This window comes from Papilio xuthus, unplaced genomic scaffold, assembly GCF_000836235.2.
Source record: "Papilio xuthus unplaced genomic scaffold, Pxut_1.1 DF824655.1, whole genome shotgun sequence".
In the NCBI taxonomy this organism is placed as follows: Eukaryota; Metazoa; Arthropoda; class Insecta; order Lepidoptera; family Papilionidae; genus Papilio; species Papilio xuthus.
In genome coordinates, this window is record NW_013533994.1 from 2,133,927 (window position 1) to 2,148,449 (window position 14,523).

General features: G+C 35.8%; 1 protein-coding gene and 1 long non-coding RNA gene across 2 annotated transcripts in view; both read right to left on the reverse strand.

The window, feature by feature from the left end:
- Positions 1 to 6,017: 6,017 nt before the first annotated feature.
- LOC106127446 (inactive dipeptidyl peptidase 10) lies at positions 6,018 to 12,731 on the reverse strand. Its single transcript, XM_013325524.1, has 17 exons — positions 12,615 to 12,731; positions 12,285 to 12,388; positions 11,805 to 12,003; positions 11,491 to 11,565; positions 11,355 to 11,407; positions 10,773 to 10,984; positions 10,330 to 10,550; positions 10,078 to 10,181; positions 9,874 to 10,003; positions 9,456 to 9,696; positions 9,298 to 9,363; positions 8,756 to 9,071; positions 8,530 to 8,679; positions 8,270 to 8,455; positions 7,973 to 8,130; positions 7,567 to 7,772; positions 6,018 to 7,223 (listed from the first exon to the last, which is right to left on the reverse strand). Exons 1-17 carry the CDS (start codon positions 12,729 to 12,731, stop codon positions 7,095 to 7,097), a joined length of 2,667 nt encoding a protein of 888 aa, XP_013180978.1. The 3' UTR covers positions 6,018 to 7,094.
- Positions 12,732 to 12,787: 56 nt separating this feature from the next.
- Positions 12,788 to 14,523, reverse strand: part of LOC106127563 (uncharacterized) — a 42,946-nt gene continuing 41,210 nt past the window's right edge. The window contains exon 3 of the long non-coding RNA XR_001228408.1: positions 12,788 to 12,872. This is a non-coding gene — a long non-coding RNA (uncharacterized LOC106127563). The remainder of the gene's footprint in view (positions 12,873 to 14,523) is intronic.

Genomic DNA, 14,523 nt, shown 5'->3' on the forward strand with positions numbered 1-14,523 from the left:
AGCTACCTCCTTAGCAATTTTCAACCATATCGGTAAAGCCGTTCTTGAGTTATAAAGAGTGTAAATATATTTAGAGATATATATAAAATTAGGGTTTTGTACAGTAGTTTGAATGTGTGATATGTGTAGACGACAGTTCAGTTATGTTTTTTATTTCATATAATACATATAAATGTATCTATAAGTTAATGTAGGGAGAATATATGCCCACTGCAGTGTTCAACCTTCGAACACACCTCGTCAGACCATTTAGATGCAATCTGGTAACATGCACGCGACCTCATAATAAATGGCTCGTGCGATTTAATATTAGCCATTGTTAAATATAATTCTTTAATACAAAACGCAACTTTGTAGCACTATAAATAATCAAGGACCACTTCAAGGCCAAGGAAAAAGCAGGAAATACATATTGTAAGATGAAACGAGTATATAAAGACTGAAATGCTTAACACTTCATTGAAGAAAATCACCGTACACTTCAATTGGAGCACTAATTTGTAGTTGAATACGTTTCATGTGATGTAAGTTTTTTTATCATAATATAAGCTTTAATTGAACTACGACCATATATGAACTGGACTGGACATAGTTCGTTTAATGCAATCAATTTAAATTGTCCAAATTAAATTATTATAAAGTATCTTTAAATACAAATATTTAGCTTATTTTTCTCTTACGCCTATTTTAAGTCAAAATTCTTGTTAGACTTTAATATGATTTAGTAAAGTTTAGGGCGGTCGCCGCATGCCGAGCTCCACCGCATCTTGTTAAGCCTTGGCGGAGCGCCCACCAACGAATCGAACTTTCCACTCAGTCCACATAATTTACTCTTGGATTGGCTAAAGGAAATTTTTCTTTTAATTTACATTTTCTTTCTTTTATATTTCCTGCTTTTTATGCCGGTATTTAATAAACATACAAGTATTCCACGTTTATAGCATTAATGGACGAATTTAACAAGTTTAGCATTGGAATTAATTCTGGAAATAAGCAGTATAAGATTAATGTATGTTTAATCAATGTAACGAAGTATGTAAGTGTATTTCTTTTAGCTTCAGCTAAGGTCGGTACAAATCTAATCCGCAACAGTTTCTTATTAAAATTGGCTTCGTTTCGATTTCGGTTCGCTTTCGCGGCTGTATGTTAGGGATAAGGAATATAAAGTCTCGAGATTATACTTTTAATAACAACTTAATGTAAATAAATGTAAAGTGCGCGTTGTCTCGACCTCGTCCGTATCATTCTGTACAGGATCACGTCTGCCATAGATTGGACACGAACGCTTAGTTAAATTGAATTTGCTTTCAATTTTCTTAGACTTCTGAAATTTTCATTCAAAGAAAATCGATAGCACAAAGTTACAGATGCTCTATTCTTTTACTATAAAACAAAAGACAATTTTGTTAAATGTTGAAATAACAAAAATAAACTACTAAACTTCTATAGGTACGTATAGACCGCCAAGGGTATCTGAGCCTGGTGCTAAAGTCATACTTAAGTGTAACAGCTCACTAGCGCCCTCCTGTCAACGTCAAAAATGTCACAAAATATATTTTGTACTATAGCTTTATGTGATTTTTTTTCTTTTAATTAATTTTCTGTATTTAAGTAGGTTTTATGTATATTCTGACAGAACTAAACGCGATAGTATTGCCTCTATCACCTGTTCAGATATCTTGTTTGACTACAATGCAATCTATAATATTTTTAAGTAACTTCCAAACTTTTTTGTTACATCACTAAAAGGCAGTTAAGCACTTAATGTTAAGTTATATCATATCACTATATAGTGACAGTTATAGAATTAGCCCAGACACTTCGTATATCAAGAATTACCCTAATTCTGACCATTGTATCAAACATCATCAATCCCTGTAAGGTAGGTCAGCTGCAAGCGTGGGCCTCGCGTGCTTCATTAGATTTGTAATCAGCCGGGCACTGCTGTGAAATTTCAAAGGTTAAACTGTGGCCTCGTTTGCAATTTACATGGTTATAAATACCTTGGAAAAGTGACTTGTCACTTGCAAAAATGGTGACGGCTTTTACTGGTGGTTAAATTATATGGCGAATGAAAGGACCTGGGGATTTACATGATTCGTTAACTCATTGACTGTTCTGTTTTTTATTTAAATCATTATTGTCTTGATGATGAAGATAGATATTTGAAGATAATGGTTGTTTTGTTCAGCTCCGCACAATGTCTAAAGAATATAATATAATTAAGTAGTTAGGCTTGTATCAAATTCTATATTTTAACTAGAACATCACACATCGATTTCCGATTGCATATGTATATTTATTCGACGTTCTTACGGTGAAGGAAAACATCGTGATGCAACCTGCACATATCTCAGAAGAAATTCAAAGATAAGTGTGAAGTCATCCAACCCGCACTTGGCCTAGTCACCCCTGACTTAGGGTAGGCTCCGAGCCCCTCGGTGGGGACGTACAGTGAACTGATGATGATGATTTGTAACATAGTCTGAGTAGTCTAAATTAAGGGTAACCGTTAGACTCGGGAGTAGCTGTAAAGAATATTTTTTTCTTCGATTATAAAGTTCTGACATTGTACTTAAGAAATTGATTATTCTTGATAAATGTATAAGTTGGCCTTGACTAAGTTAATGTGTAGGGTAGATTTATGTTGGCTATAACAATAGCTGCGTTTTAAAACGTTGGCGTGTTTATAACGCTTTTAAATTTACCTTGCGATGGAATAGTAAATGTTATCTGATCACAATAAGTGTAGCATTTATAGTGGCGAAGAAAATGTATGCGAAACGAGCCATAGACTCTATTCACTTTCCTTACCACGGTTTCCACTGTCATAACACTTTTGCTGGTGCATATCGTTATCCTTTTAATTTTCTTTGAGAAAAAAAGGTCAAAAATATGCGTCAATACAAGTTTCACGGCAACAGTTATACAGTATGTTTATCGCCAACAAACATTTTACACGTACATTTCCAAAATAAATTTATAAATTTATGTTTTCTTTTTCTTCATATATTACTTACATTTTAATATTAGTTAAAGAGATTTGTAGGTTAGGTTTTTTTTGAGAAATTCGAATAAAACTCAATAATGAACGATTACGAAAATTTTATTTATTCAAAGAAAATTTACAATAACAGAATAATATCCGATATTACAAATGAAAAGTATCGATCTATACAACACCTACGATCGAAGACTAATGTCACTCAATCATCGACTTCAACAATATGGTTTACGTACAGATGTAGCCAGTGTAAGCCTACGGTTATAAAAAAGTTTGTTTTGTTTTATTAAGATAACAAAGTTGTTCCTTGCGGAGCTTACGGAACCATGACTAGGTTAAATCACTTCGGGACTTAGAGATATTGGCAAGTCATTATAAATACTGTTTAATTCTATATGAATTTTGTTATACGACATACAAACAGTTGCAAACTAAAGGCAAGATACTTAAGCGGCGTGTAAGTAAAGTTATGTATTTCATATTGAAGGCAGACATTGAGTGACCTTTAAGTTATCGACCTTAGGACCCTTAAATAAGATGATAAAGTTTCATAACATTGATTAACGATAACACAGCGCGACACAATCTCTAGGACCACCAACCGATGCGTTATTGAATATAGTCTTTATTTAGTAATTTTTTAATAATTTTTTTACCTAATTTATAATAAAGTCTTTTATTATATTCAATAACGCTTGATACACCAATCTAACGGCTAAGTAACAATCCGCCATGTCTAAATAGCGGTCACTACCGCAACCCAACTGTACTCGACAGTTAATGACAAAAAACAAAGTAATATATAATTACCGTTAATATCATAATAAAATCATATTGTACACAGAAATAATCTTTTGTTTGATAAAATAGATTTCAAATACAAAGGAAGAAATAATAAAACTATTTTCTCACAACCTTGTCATGCATATTTTAGTTGATTTTAAGTTAGAAGAATGATTAGTTGCATAATTATTTTAACGATCGATTTAAAGGTTTTAAAAAATTTACAATTTTAACAAACATTAATTAAACTTTTTGTGTCGAGTACAATCCAGCTTGTTATAAAGATTCTAAGGAAACATTACTGGATCACATTTATTCCACATCCATTAATAACAAAACTAAGGCCTAAACTAACACGAAGGTTTTAAGAGAACTACAAAATAATGACACGAAGACAACAGCCGACCTGAGAGTTGGAATAAAGAAATAATTGACACAGTTGATCACATAGTTCCTACGTTCTGATCCGAGAATAAATTTATATCAATATGTTATAGAAGCTTTCATTATAATGGAAGACTAAATTACTAAATATCGATTAGGGGAATAACGTAAAATTACGAAAAAAAGCGTGCTAACGAATTCTGGAAGTTTCGTGTTAAAATTTAATAACAACCCGTATAATGATCAATTTATTACTAATATCTACATGAATTTAATTGGTGTTATTCGTAAAGACTCTCGTTGACTGAGTACAGCGTTGGTTTTTTTCGTAGCCTCAATTACCACGTGCGTTTGTCTCGTTCTCGACACGGGTGTAATCGCACCGATTGCTTCCGATACCACACCTCGAACAGTAAATACCATTTGTATAACTAGAGAACAAACGCTAAAGAAATTAATATGTATAACATGATGTAAATTTAAAGCACCCGGTTTCCGAACTCTCTCATTTTGTATTAACTATAAAATCTCAAATGTTTTCTTGTGAAATACACGTAGCCCATAATTATATTGTCTATGTTTTTAAATATTTTTTATTTTTAATGAATAAAGCAATATGTTCACAATGGAAGAATTTTAAATATGTAAATTATATCTTATTTTGATTTAATTATAATTATAACTAAATCTGATTCCACTAGTCCCTACATAAGATGGGTGATACCATATCCATTATAATATCTTTTAAAATTACGCAATAGAAGAATCACAGCATCCTTAAGACCATAATGTTATATCAAATAAATCTCATCGACATATCGTAGGTAATTTTATATGTAAAATTTTAGACCAAATTGACAGTCTTGACAAACATGGAATGTAAGATATGCGTCTATACATTTATCCGATAACACTTAACAAATATCGGTAGACGTCTATCTCTATACAACAACAACGAATTATATATTTGTGTCACAAATACAATGCAACCGACTCAGGTGACTCATCCCGTAACCGACCTAACTAGCTTTGCACAGCAGAATCTTATAATCGGTCCCATCCTAATTAAACGTATAGAAATTTGCTACTATAGACCTTGGTATGGTAGCAAAAAATAATATTATTTAAAGTAAAAATTAGTTATGTCTTTATTAAAACAGTGTACTGATAATTAGTATTTAAACTCGTTATTTTTTATGTTTTGCTTTCTTAAATTGTAGAATTAAGATGGGACTTACCATAAATACATTCTGTTTCAACGGTATTTTATTGCTTCATATTTGAACTCTTAGTTCGATATTTCATAAAACACCTCATGAATATAGTTTTTCTTTCTATATTATTGTTTTAGTTATTGACATTTGAATAGATATCTCAATCGATCATCGCTTACTGCCCTTACAATACACAAACCCATCTATCGAAGGCAAACATCTAGCTTAATTATTCTATTTTGTAGACACACATTTAGTCGTTAATATAACAATTTCAATATCTAATAATTCAATTTCTAATTAAATAAATATCAATTTAAAAATAACTAAAACTAAACTACATCAATAAAACATTCATCTGTGTTTATTAGAAATTATAATATAATAAAATAATTTGATATCGCCTTTATTATAGTTAATGTAAATATGACGGCAAAAGCGGCTAAGGTTAAGAGATGATCAAGGTCACTTCATTTCTATACATTACAGTTATTACATATAATAATACTTTTCAATGAGTTTCTTGATGATACGGTCACTATATTATGTACATTTAAGATGGTTTTCCGTTATAATAAAACATTGATTTAAAATTATTAAAAAATTCATGACATATTGTTAATAAAACAAATAATGAAAAATCAACTCATTGATTCGAGTAAAAGCACCGACTGTCTGACTTGTCTGAGGTCCGAATTCTGAGTAGTCGGTTTGTCTCCGCCCCTATCGTGTAGCGTCTTATTAGACGCCCAAAAGTATAAGGATCTCAAACATGTCCGAAACTAGTCTGTGCTAGGAGACTTATCTGTAAATTATAAATTAGTATCTAGTCTGAAAATGCCTAGTTAGATTCCCTAAGTGGTAAGCTCTTTGTGTAATCACACATAATCTAGTTTTAAGAACATATATAAACCGATTAGAAATATTTGAGTTTGATTTGAGGTTAGAGTTACGTGGGAATGGTGAAAATACTTCTTACAGAAAATTACGTGAAAACGTTTCATAGCGAATTAGTTATACGTAGAAAATCTCAATTAGCTTTACATGTAAAAAGTGGCAGTAGAAAAAAGGGTATTTAGTAAAAGCTTAAGAGAAAAAGCTCGAAACTCTATTATTTAAAGTGATAACAATGTGTATATCAACACGTTATATTCAAACATTTATATATTTTACTAATTTGTCTAACTTTTGGAGAAAATGTGAAATTATTGTTTTTAAATACACAAAATTTTCATCCAAATATTAATTTATTATTAAGTCTCATTAAAAGACCAGTTTAGAGATAGGATAGTCAAGTTAAGGCGAAGGACGCTAAGCGAGATACCATGAACAGAATGAACAAGGATCCAATCAAAATGTAACAACACTAATATTATATTCAAATAATCTTATTCTATGTCATCGAGGACAATAAATTATCTCCAATCTTTTAACCGGTGCTTAATATTAAAAAATAAAATTCAATAACATCATAAGATTGTCTATTTCTAATCACAATTAGGCTTTTTACAAATTGTTTCGAACTATGTTTAATTTTAATACAATAAAATCAAACACGAAATCTAGTTAAAAATAATTTTGGAACACATTTAATTAAAGCACTATATTCTATATACATATTTACAAATAAATATGATAACAATGAATAACTCTGATAACTCCGGGTACAGTGCGGCCCTTCCGCTGAAGGTTAAGGAGAAAATTCCATTTTATCTGTCCGGCGGAGGCAACTTCGTGTCTTCGGGGTCGAGAGATAAACATTCCCGAAGGAAATCTTCCATTGAACGATACACGTGCTCGATGACGCCTTTTAGATCGTGTCCTTCATCTGCGTATGCCTAGAATTATTTTTGTCTATCAGTTAATATATAGATTTATGTTATGACTCCTGAAGCAAAAACTTTGGGGAGTGAAGGCTCTTATAAAATTGTAGTTATTATAAACCACATATGAAAGAACACATGCTGATCGAAAAAAATCACATGATGTGTATTTTGTCGATCAGAAGTGTCTATTTTTACTGAAAGTCAAGAAAAAAATTATTCGTTAAAGACTACTTAATTATAAGTAGGGGACATTGACTAGGGAATAGATACGAAAACATAGACGGTCTATCTCTACCGTTTATTAGATTAATAGGCAATGGTAGGATCTGTAATTTTTTCATTCTATTATAGTTACCTGGTATCTGAAGAGCACGCCTGCGTCGGTGAGCGCCCGCGCAAGCTGCAGCGCATGCGGATAAGGGGCACTCATGTCCGCCATCCCGTGTACGAGGTAGAGCGCGTGCGCGGGCACGTGGTGCGCACGTTGCGACGCGTCCGCCTCCACGTACCCCTTGTAGTTGACTGACGGCTGACCCAGGATGCGCTCCGTGAATGCAGCGTCTGTTTATTTTATTTTATTTAACTAACTATATTTTTTTAAACACTTTAAGGAACATTTGATTAACTTCGACCTTGAAAACCATCTCAACCAATGTTTTTTTAGTCAATTACCGTATAGGCAAGAAAAGTGAATAACAATTCTTAAATCTCCATAAGTTAGGTTCAGTAGGCTGGTATTGTTTGGTAGTTTTTATACGTACTATAGTAAAGCCAATCAGTGATCGGTGAGACAGCGATGCCACATTTGAGCGTGGCTTGCTGCGAGCCGAGCAACATGGCTGTTACGTAGCCACCGTAGCCCCAGCCCCACACCGCCACGCGCGTTACGTCCAGGAATTTAAACGTTTCTAATAAGTACCTGTGAAAACATTCTACTATAATTAAGTAACCCAATAAAGTCCACTGAACATATAAGTTGTCTGTCGTAGTGAAAGAGTATTTTTTTTTATTACCACTGTGAGAGAGATGTAAAGAGTAGAAATTACGAATGTATTTACCTAATCACAGCCAACTGGTCAGCGACCTCGACGCCCCCAAGGCGTCCACGTAGCAGCGCTCGAGGTAGACCTCTGGCGCCTGCTACGTCTAGTTTGACGTATACCACGTCATTGCGGGACGACATGTACGACCCCCAGTCCACCAGGAACTCGTCCGTCACCTGTTGGCTGCCTGGTCTACCGTCACTGCGAAATATACGTTACATAATGTAACTTTATTTACACCTTTTACAAGTGTATCATAATCAAAAAATACATACACATGAACAAGAACAGGAAACGCAGCGTCTCTAAGTTCCTCTCGCCAAGAAGGCGGTAACAGAAGTTGGACTCGAGCTTTAGAGCCACTACTGAGCTGCACATCGAAAGACCGCCGCGTTGGCAGAGCCAACTCTCTGAGACGTACGGATCTAATGAAAAACAAAGTAATCAGTATTAAAAACATGCACAAAAGATGATGAAAAATTCAGTAGTTATGGTTCTTACCTATAAGGCCTCGTATCATATAATATTCTTTCTAGCTTATGAGTTTTAGCGTTATGTAAGCCAGCTAGAGGCGGACCTGGGCCACCGCATTCTAACACGTAATGTGTGATGCCAATTTTAGGTTTGGGCGGCGAGAAGGTAGCTCTCCAAAAGGAGCAGTTGGCGTAGTGGAGGCGCGCGGGCCACACGGCCAGCTCACAGGTCAGGCAGCGCGGCTCCTCCCGCTCCGCCCGAGCCTTCACTGAGTTGCTCCCTCCACCGTACCCAGGGTCGCGCACCACGTACACCTGACGTTGCCCAGGCCTATCTGCACTACCTAAAATGAAACCAAAGCTCATCTATCCACCCTCAATGAAAGTTATCGCACTCACCAAATCGTCACACTCATCTGACTGATCTAAACGTGCTGCCAGACCCGATGTACAAATGACAACTACGTGTAGAAACAAGCTGTGCAGCCAAAATGAGTGTTAAGGTTAGTAAACAAGACACTATGAATCAATTAAACTCATCACTCAATCGCAACCAATGCCAATACTTAATTTGATTTGCCTCCTTGATTATTTCGGAATGCAGTTTGGGTATGTATAACCTTTCTTTGTCTAAACCTTCAATGAAAAAAATAAAATTTTATAACGCAAATGTACCTTTAAATTTCGAATAATCTACTTATTATTGGTTAGAAATTCAAAAATTGTACCTAAATAATAAACCAGGTTGTTTATCTGGTCCCACGCAAGTATTTCGGCGACTTCCACTTTTCCGTGTGAAAGTACTGCTATCCTTTGACGCAACACGTCAACATGTTTGATATGCGTGTAATATTGGCCCCCGCCCTCCTGAACGGCTGCTAATAGTAAAAAGGCACTACCATCTTCTGAATAGACTGGTTTCTGATGAACTTCTAGCCACGGCTCATCTGTTGCTTTTTCTGAATGGGTCTAATAACAAAAAAATATTACATATGCTTAGTTTCCAAACATTGCTGGAGTAATCCAATGCTCTTTGAAATAGATTGCAGTATACTTTGACGTTCGAACTGCGTATGTTCTAAACCACGAACACACCCGGTCGATGTACGAATAAAGTTGTGTGGAAACATTCGTTGTTAAACTTACCTCAGTACACGTCCAATTAGGAGCGTAACAACTACTATACACTGTTAGGTTCTGGGCTCGACTCATCCACACTACTCCCACATGAGAATTATCTTTGCCCACCCACTGAGCTGATATGAGATAATATTCACTGAAAGAACACAAATAATTACTTATACTAAACTATCGTACTAATTAAAAGGTATGGTACTTAAGCAAACATACATTCCATCTAATGTACTTGGAGGTTTAACTTCCCATCTTGGCGGAGACGTTGTATTTTGTACTGCCACTATCCATAATTTAACTTTTGGAATTGAACTGCCGGGCTGAAAAAGGTATCATTATTAATAAATTAAAAAAATTATCCTTTCTTTGCCAAACCTGATATACGAAAAGATCGTAGGATTTAGGCCTGGAAGCAATGGATTAGAAGACTGATGATGAAGATGATAATGGTAATCCAAGATTTCTTACCGTGGGATACCTAACCGTCATGTGGTCGGGAAAGACAGCGTGTATGCTGTTGTTGAGGGCGGGCAAAAGGAAGCCGGACCTGGTCGCACCGGTGCCGCCGATGCCCTCCGATATTCTGGGGAACTGCAGCTCCGGCACCATCGTGTCGTTGTACTGCACGTACATGACCAGCGTCCCGTCTGATGATCCCCAGGTCGCAGATGCTGTTTTTGTCACCTCCTCTGTTTTGGTAAATAAAAGAATAGCTCAAAGAAACAAGAGATATTTAGAGAATATTCAGAGATCAATTTAAAGGAAGCGATTCATTCTCTTTTTGTATGAGTTTAAAAAAATATAATAATAAATAGTTTGCTAAAGTCAGAAACTTTGTCTTCTCAAGAAGGAATTGGTGAAATCTTCTAGCAATTGTGTCTAAAATAGTTACTTCTGAACTATTTTAGTACCTTGATAGAGCCAGTCTGAGACACCATTGTAGACGCTGCCAGTGTAGGCGTCTGTGGTAAGACGCAAGATGGGCGCGCGGCGAGCGGGTGGGCCGGGGCGCGCCAACACCTCGCTATCAGCGACCAGCAGCAGCGCGCCATCCGTGCCCAGCCATGCCGTGTGTTGCCACTCCCAGCTGCTCTGCCCCTCACCGAACAGCGGGATGTGGTGGCTGGATAACATGCGGTTTCCATGAAATTTACGCTACCATACCTACGAGTTTAGGAGCAGTGATCGCTTACAGTGAACTGGCGCTAGTTATGTCGATGATTCGTACCATTATTTCTATCTTATTCAATCTTACTTATAGGAAGCATCTTTAAAGTTCCATCTTATTATGTTCTATCTATCTTATATCTATAGTAGTCATATTACTTGTAAGCCTACACATTTTATTTGGTATGGATTAAAATTAAAAAAAAATGTTCATGTTCCTACTTAAAAATTGCTTCCTTTAAGAATTTAAATTCATGAAACAGGTGAAATAAAATTTTATTATCATACGCAAGAAACTGGAAGGTTTATTTTCATGTTATACTCACTCATTTGTGACGTCATAAACTGTATAGTACGCTGTAAAAGTCCGCCTGTAAACCTGAAAACAAAAGCCTTCTGTTATCTTGTATGCTAATGAAAAATTGAATAATTTTCAAATGTAAAATACAAAATATATGATACCTCTTTGATATTGTGTTGGAAAAGGACATGATGCAGATTTGGGGAGCACTGATACCCGCGCACATTTAACTGCCTCTGCAACAAAAATAATATTTAATAATATATAAAACTTAAAATCTCCGGTCAATAAGTAATTAATCATAACATAATAATGATTAAGGTAAAGCCTCTCTTCATTTTAAATATGATTTTATTGCTAACCTTGCATTGGAAATTATTTTATTTCCAAAACAGCTTTAAACCAAAATATTGTATGATATAATAATTTTGGAATAAATAATTTTAAATGAAGATGCGCAATATGTTGCACTCACTAGCGTGTGATTGGTGACGAGTACAGTGAGAGAGTTGTTGAAAGTGTCGAGCGCGAGTAGACTGCCGTCGTCTGCCTGATACACGAGCTGGTGCGAGCTCACCCACGTGGTGGGCAGCCGCTCCCCGGTCAGGTCGCCGCGCAGGAACTCGTCGAGACGCATACGACGACCCGACCAGTATAATAACTCGTCCACATACCTGAATCAGAAAGTTTGTTATTAAACATATGTTAAGAGGAACAAGGGAAGTTACCCTTCAGCGATCTACTGGCGTTTTCTCGAGGGATTATAAGGCAGTGCACGTGGCCAAAGATAGCGCCTGCAGTATGTCTTATTAAATTTTTGATATTATGACATCTCGTTAAAGTTTCATTTTACCCAAAGAGAGAAAGTACCTTTCGAATTTTGTCTGGCGTAGTAGGAATGCTAATATGCGTTCCGCATTTTTTTTTAAAGTAGAAGAAAGTTGAAATAACTTACCCTAGTAAATATATAGCTGTAACGATTCCCGCTATAACAAAACTGATGACCATCAAAGAAAATATGATACTTCTCCAATTGTGGCCGTCTCCTGGGTAGAGGTCCTACAAGAAAAAGATACATTACACATTACATTTAGTACATTAGGTTAGCAGACAGAGTCCTGAGCAGAATTAGCTGCTGCGCATCCGCGAATCCGCTAAACTGGCGTCAAGAAGGATAATTGTAGATACATTTCTCTTGGCTGTGCTGTGTAAAGCACAAGAATGTTGAGGGATTTCCTACCGCAAATCCCTCAAAACTTGATCCACTTGAAATGTGGCTACTAACCTCCTCTTTGGCGGACTTGGGGTCGGCGACCTGCAGCGTCTCGTCGGGCGGAAGGCGCCAGGAGCCGCCGCCGCCGCCGCCGCCGCCCGAGCGGTCCGTGTGGCCGGTGGCGTGCATGCGCCGCAGCACCGCCCGCCGCACCGCCCGCCGCGCACGCCGCGCACGCACCCGCCACCGCGCCGGGCTACGCCACCTCGCGCTCGCTCGCACCCACGGCGCGTATGCGCAGCGCGCTCGCGCCACGCTCCACACCCATCACTGTCAATAATAAATGCTATCTTATGATTTCACCAAGAAAACAATAGCACATGCGTAAGTATATGTATTTTTCAGATCCTTGGACCTAACCATTAATATCGTTTACAATTTACGTCAATCAAAACCACCACTTCATAAATTAAAAAGCTAAATTTTAGTTGCAATAGATTGGTAAGTTAGAAACAAATGTATGTATATATGCTTATTAATATTATACTACGAGATAAATTGGTTTTTAAATGTTGATTACATTGTTTCACAGTATTATTTTTAAATGACCCGGGCAAAAACTGTGGAAAATTAAATATTTTACTGTACATTTTGTTAGAAGGTAGACCGTCCTGAATACTTCATAGTGATAGAGAATTGCAGCGAGCTCTCCGCTGCGGTGAACTTAAATTTTAATCAAGCTGCAAGTGATACATATCAGGTTGTTTTTTTTTATATTTTTAGTAAACATTTACATGGAATATTACATATTATTTTATGTTTTACTTAACTGATCGAGAATAGGTAATGTAGGCTTTAACACAGCTTAAAGTGTTCATTCTACCATTAAAAGAAAAATAAATAATGTATCCAGTTTCAATATTTAATTTGTAGACGATTGCTAGGATTTTTTTTATTCAAAAATAGCTTTCACTCGCGACTAAGTCCGCGCGTAATTAAAATACTTACATAATTAGTTCCCGGCAATTATTCGAATTTTTTTCATCTTTAAAATCTTCCCTACACCTCCACGAACATATCAAGATTAAAATAAGATAAATCTATGCAGCCGTTATCGAGTTTTAGCGAGACTAACGAACAGCAATTGGTTTTTACATATCTATAGATGTAAACTGAAAGGTGGTAAGAGATAATTCCTTATTTTAAATATAATACAAAAAGAACGGATATTTACTTGGTAACCCAGGCTGGCTTAAAACCCACAGATGGAACTACAGTTATTACCTGCGGAGTTTACCAAACGAAAAAGAAATAATTCGATTTTTTTTATTTTAAATTTGCTTGTTAATAGTTTAAACAGTATTAGTGGGAAGGCGAGAGAACGGAGACACAGATTGTTTTTGGAGTTTGTCCAACATTTTGGCGCACTTCAATCAGTTTTTATATTCGCTTCACGTCAATTTTACGACTGTGTAAAACTGCCGTCTCTAGACGATATCAAGATTAATGTTGTTTTTATAGCGAAAATATTTAGATACCCACAATCATATACTAACCGGCATTCGGGGAAGTTTACAAGTAGTTTTTCTTAGAAATATTTAATGAATTTAGGGCTTAAATGTTTCGTAACAAAACTTTGAAATAGATAAAAACAGATTTCTAGTTATAGTTAAAACTAACTAAAAATCAGTACGATGCAATAAAACTTAACTATATAAACTCAAGTTGAACAAATACGTATAATAATTGAACTGAGCTCAATCAATTTGTGAGTAGCGACTCAATATTTGTATAGTTGGGAACGATTGCTGCGACCCATTGGGAGAATACAAAATTACAGCTTGACAGAGAAAGTCCATTAAGGTTTTATGACATCGACCTGCAGGACAAAAGGGAGCGATGACATTTTTAAATTAATTATTTTCCACATTGAATTATGTCGATTAACAGCAGTTAAGCAGTATAGCAATACATAAGAATT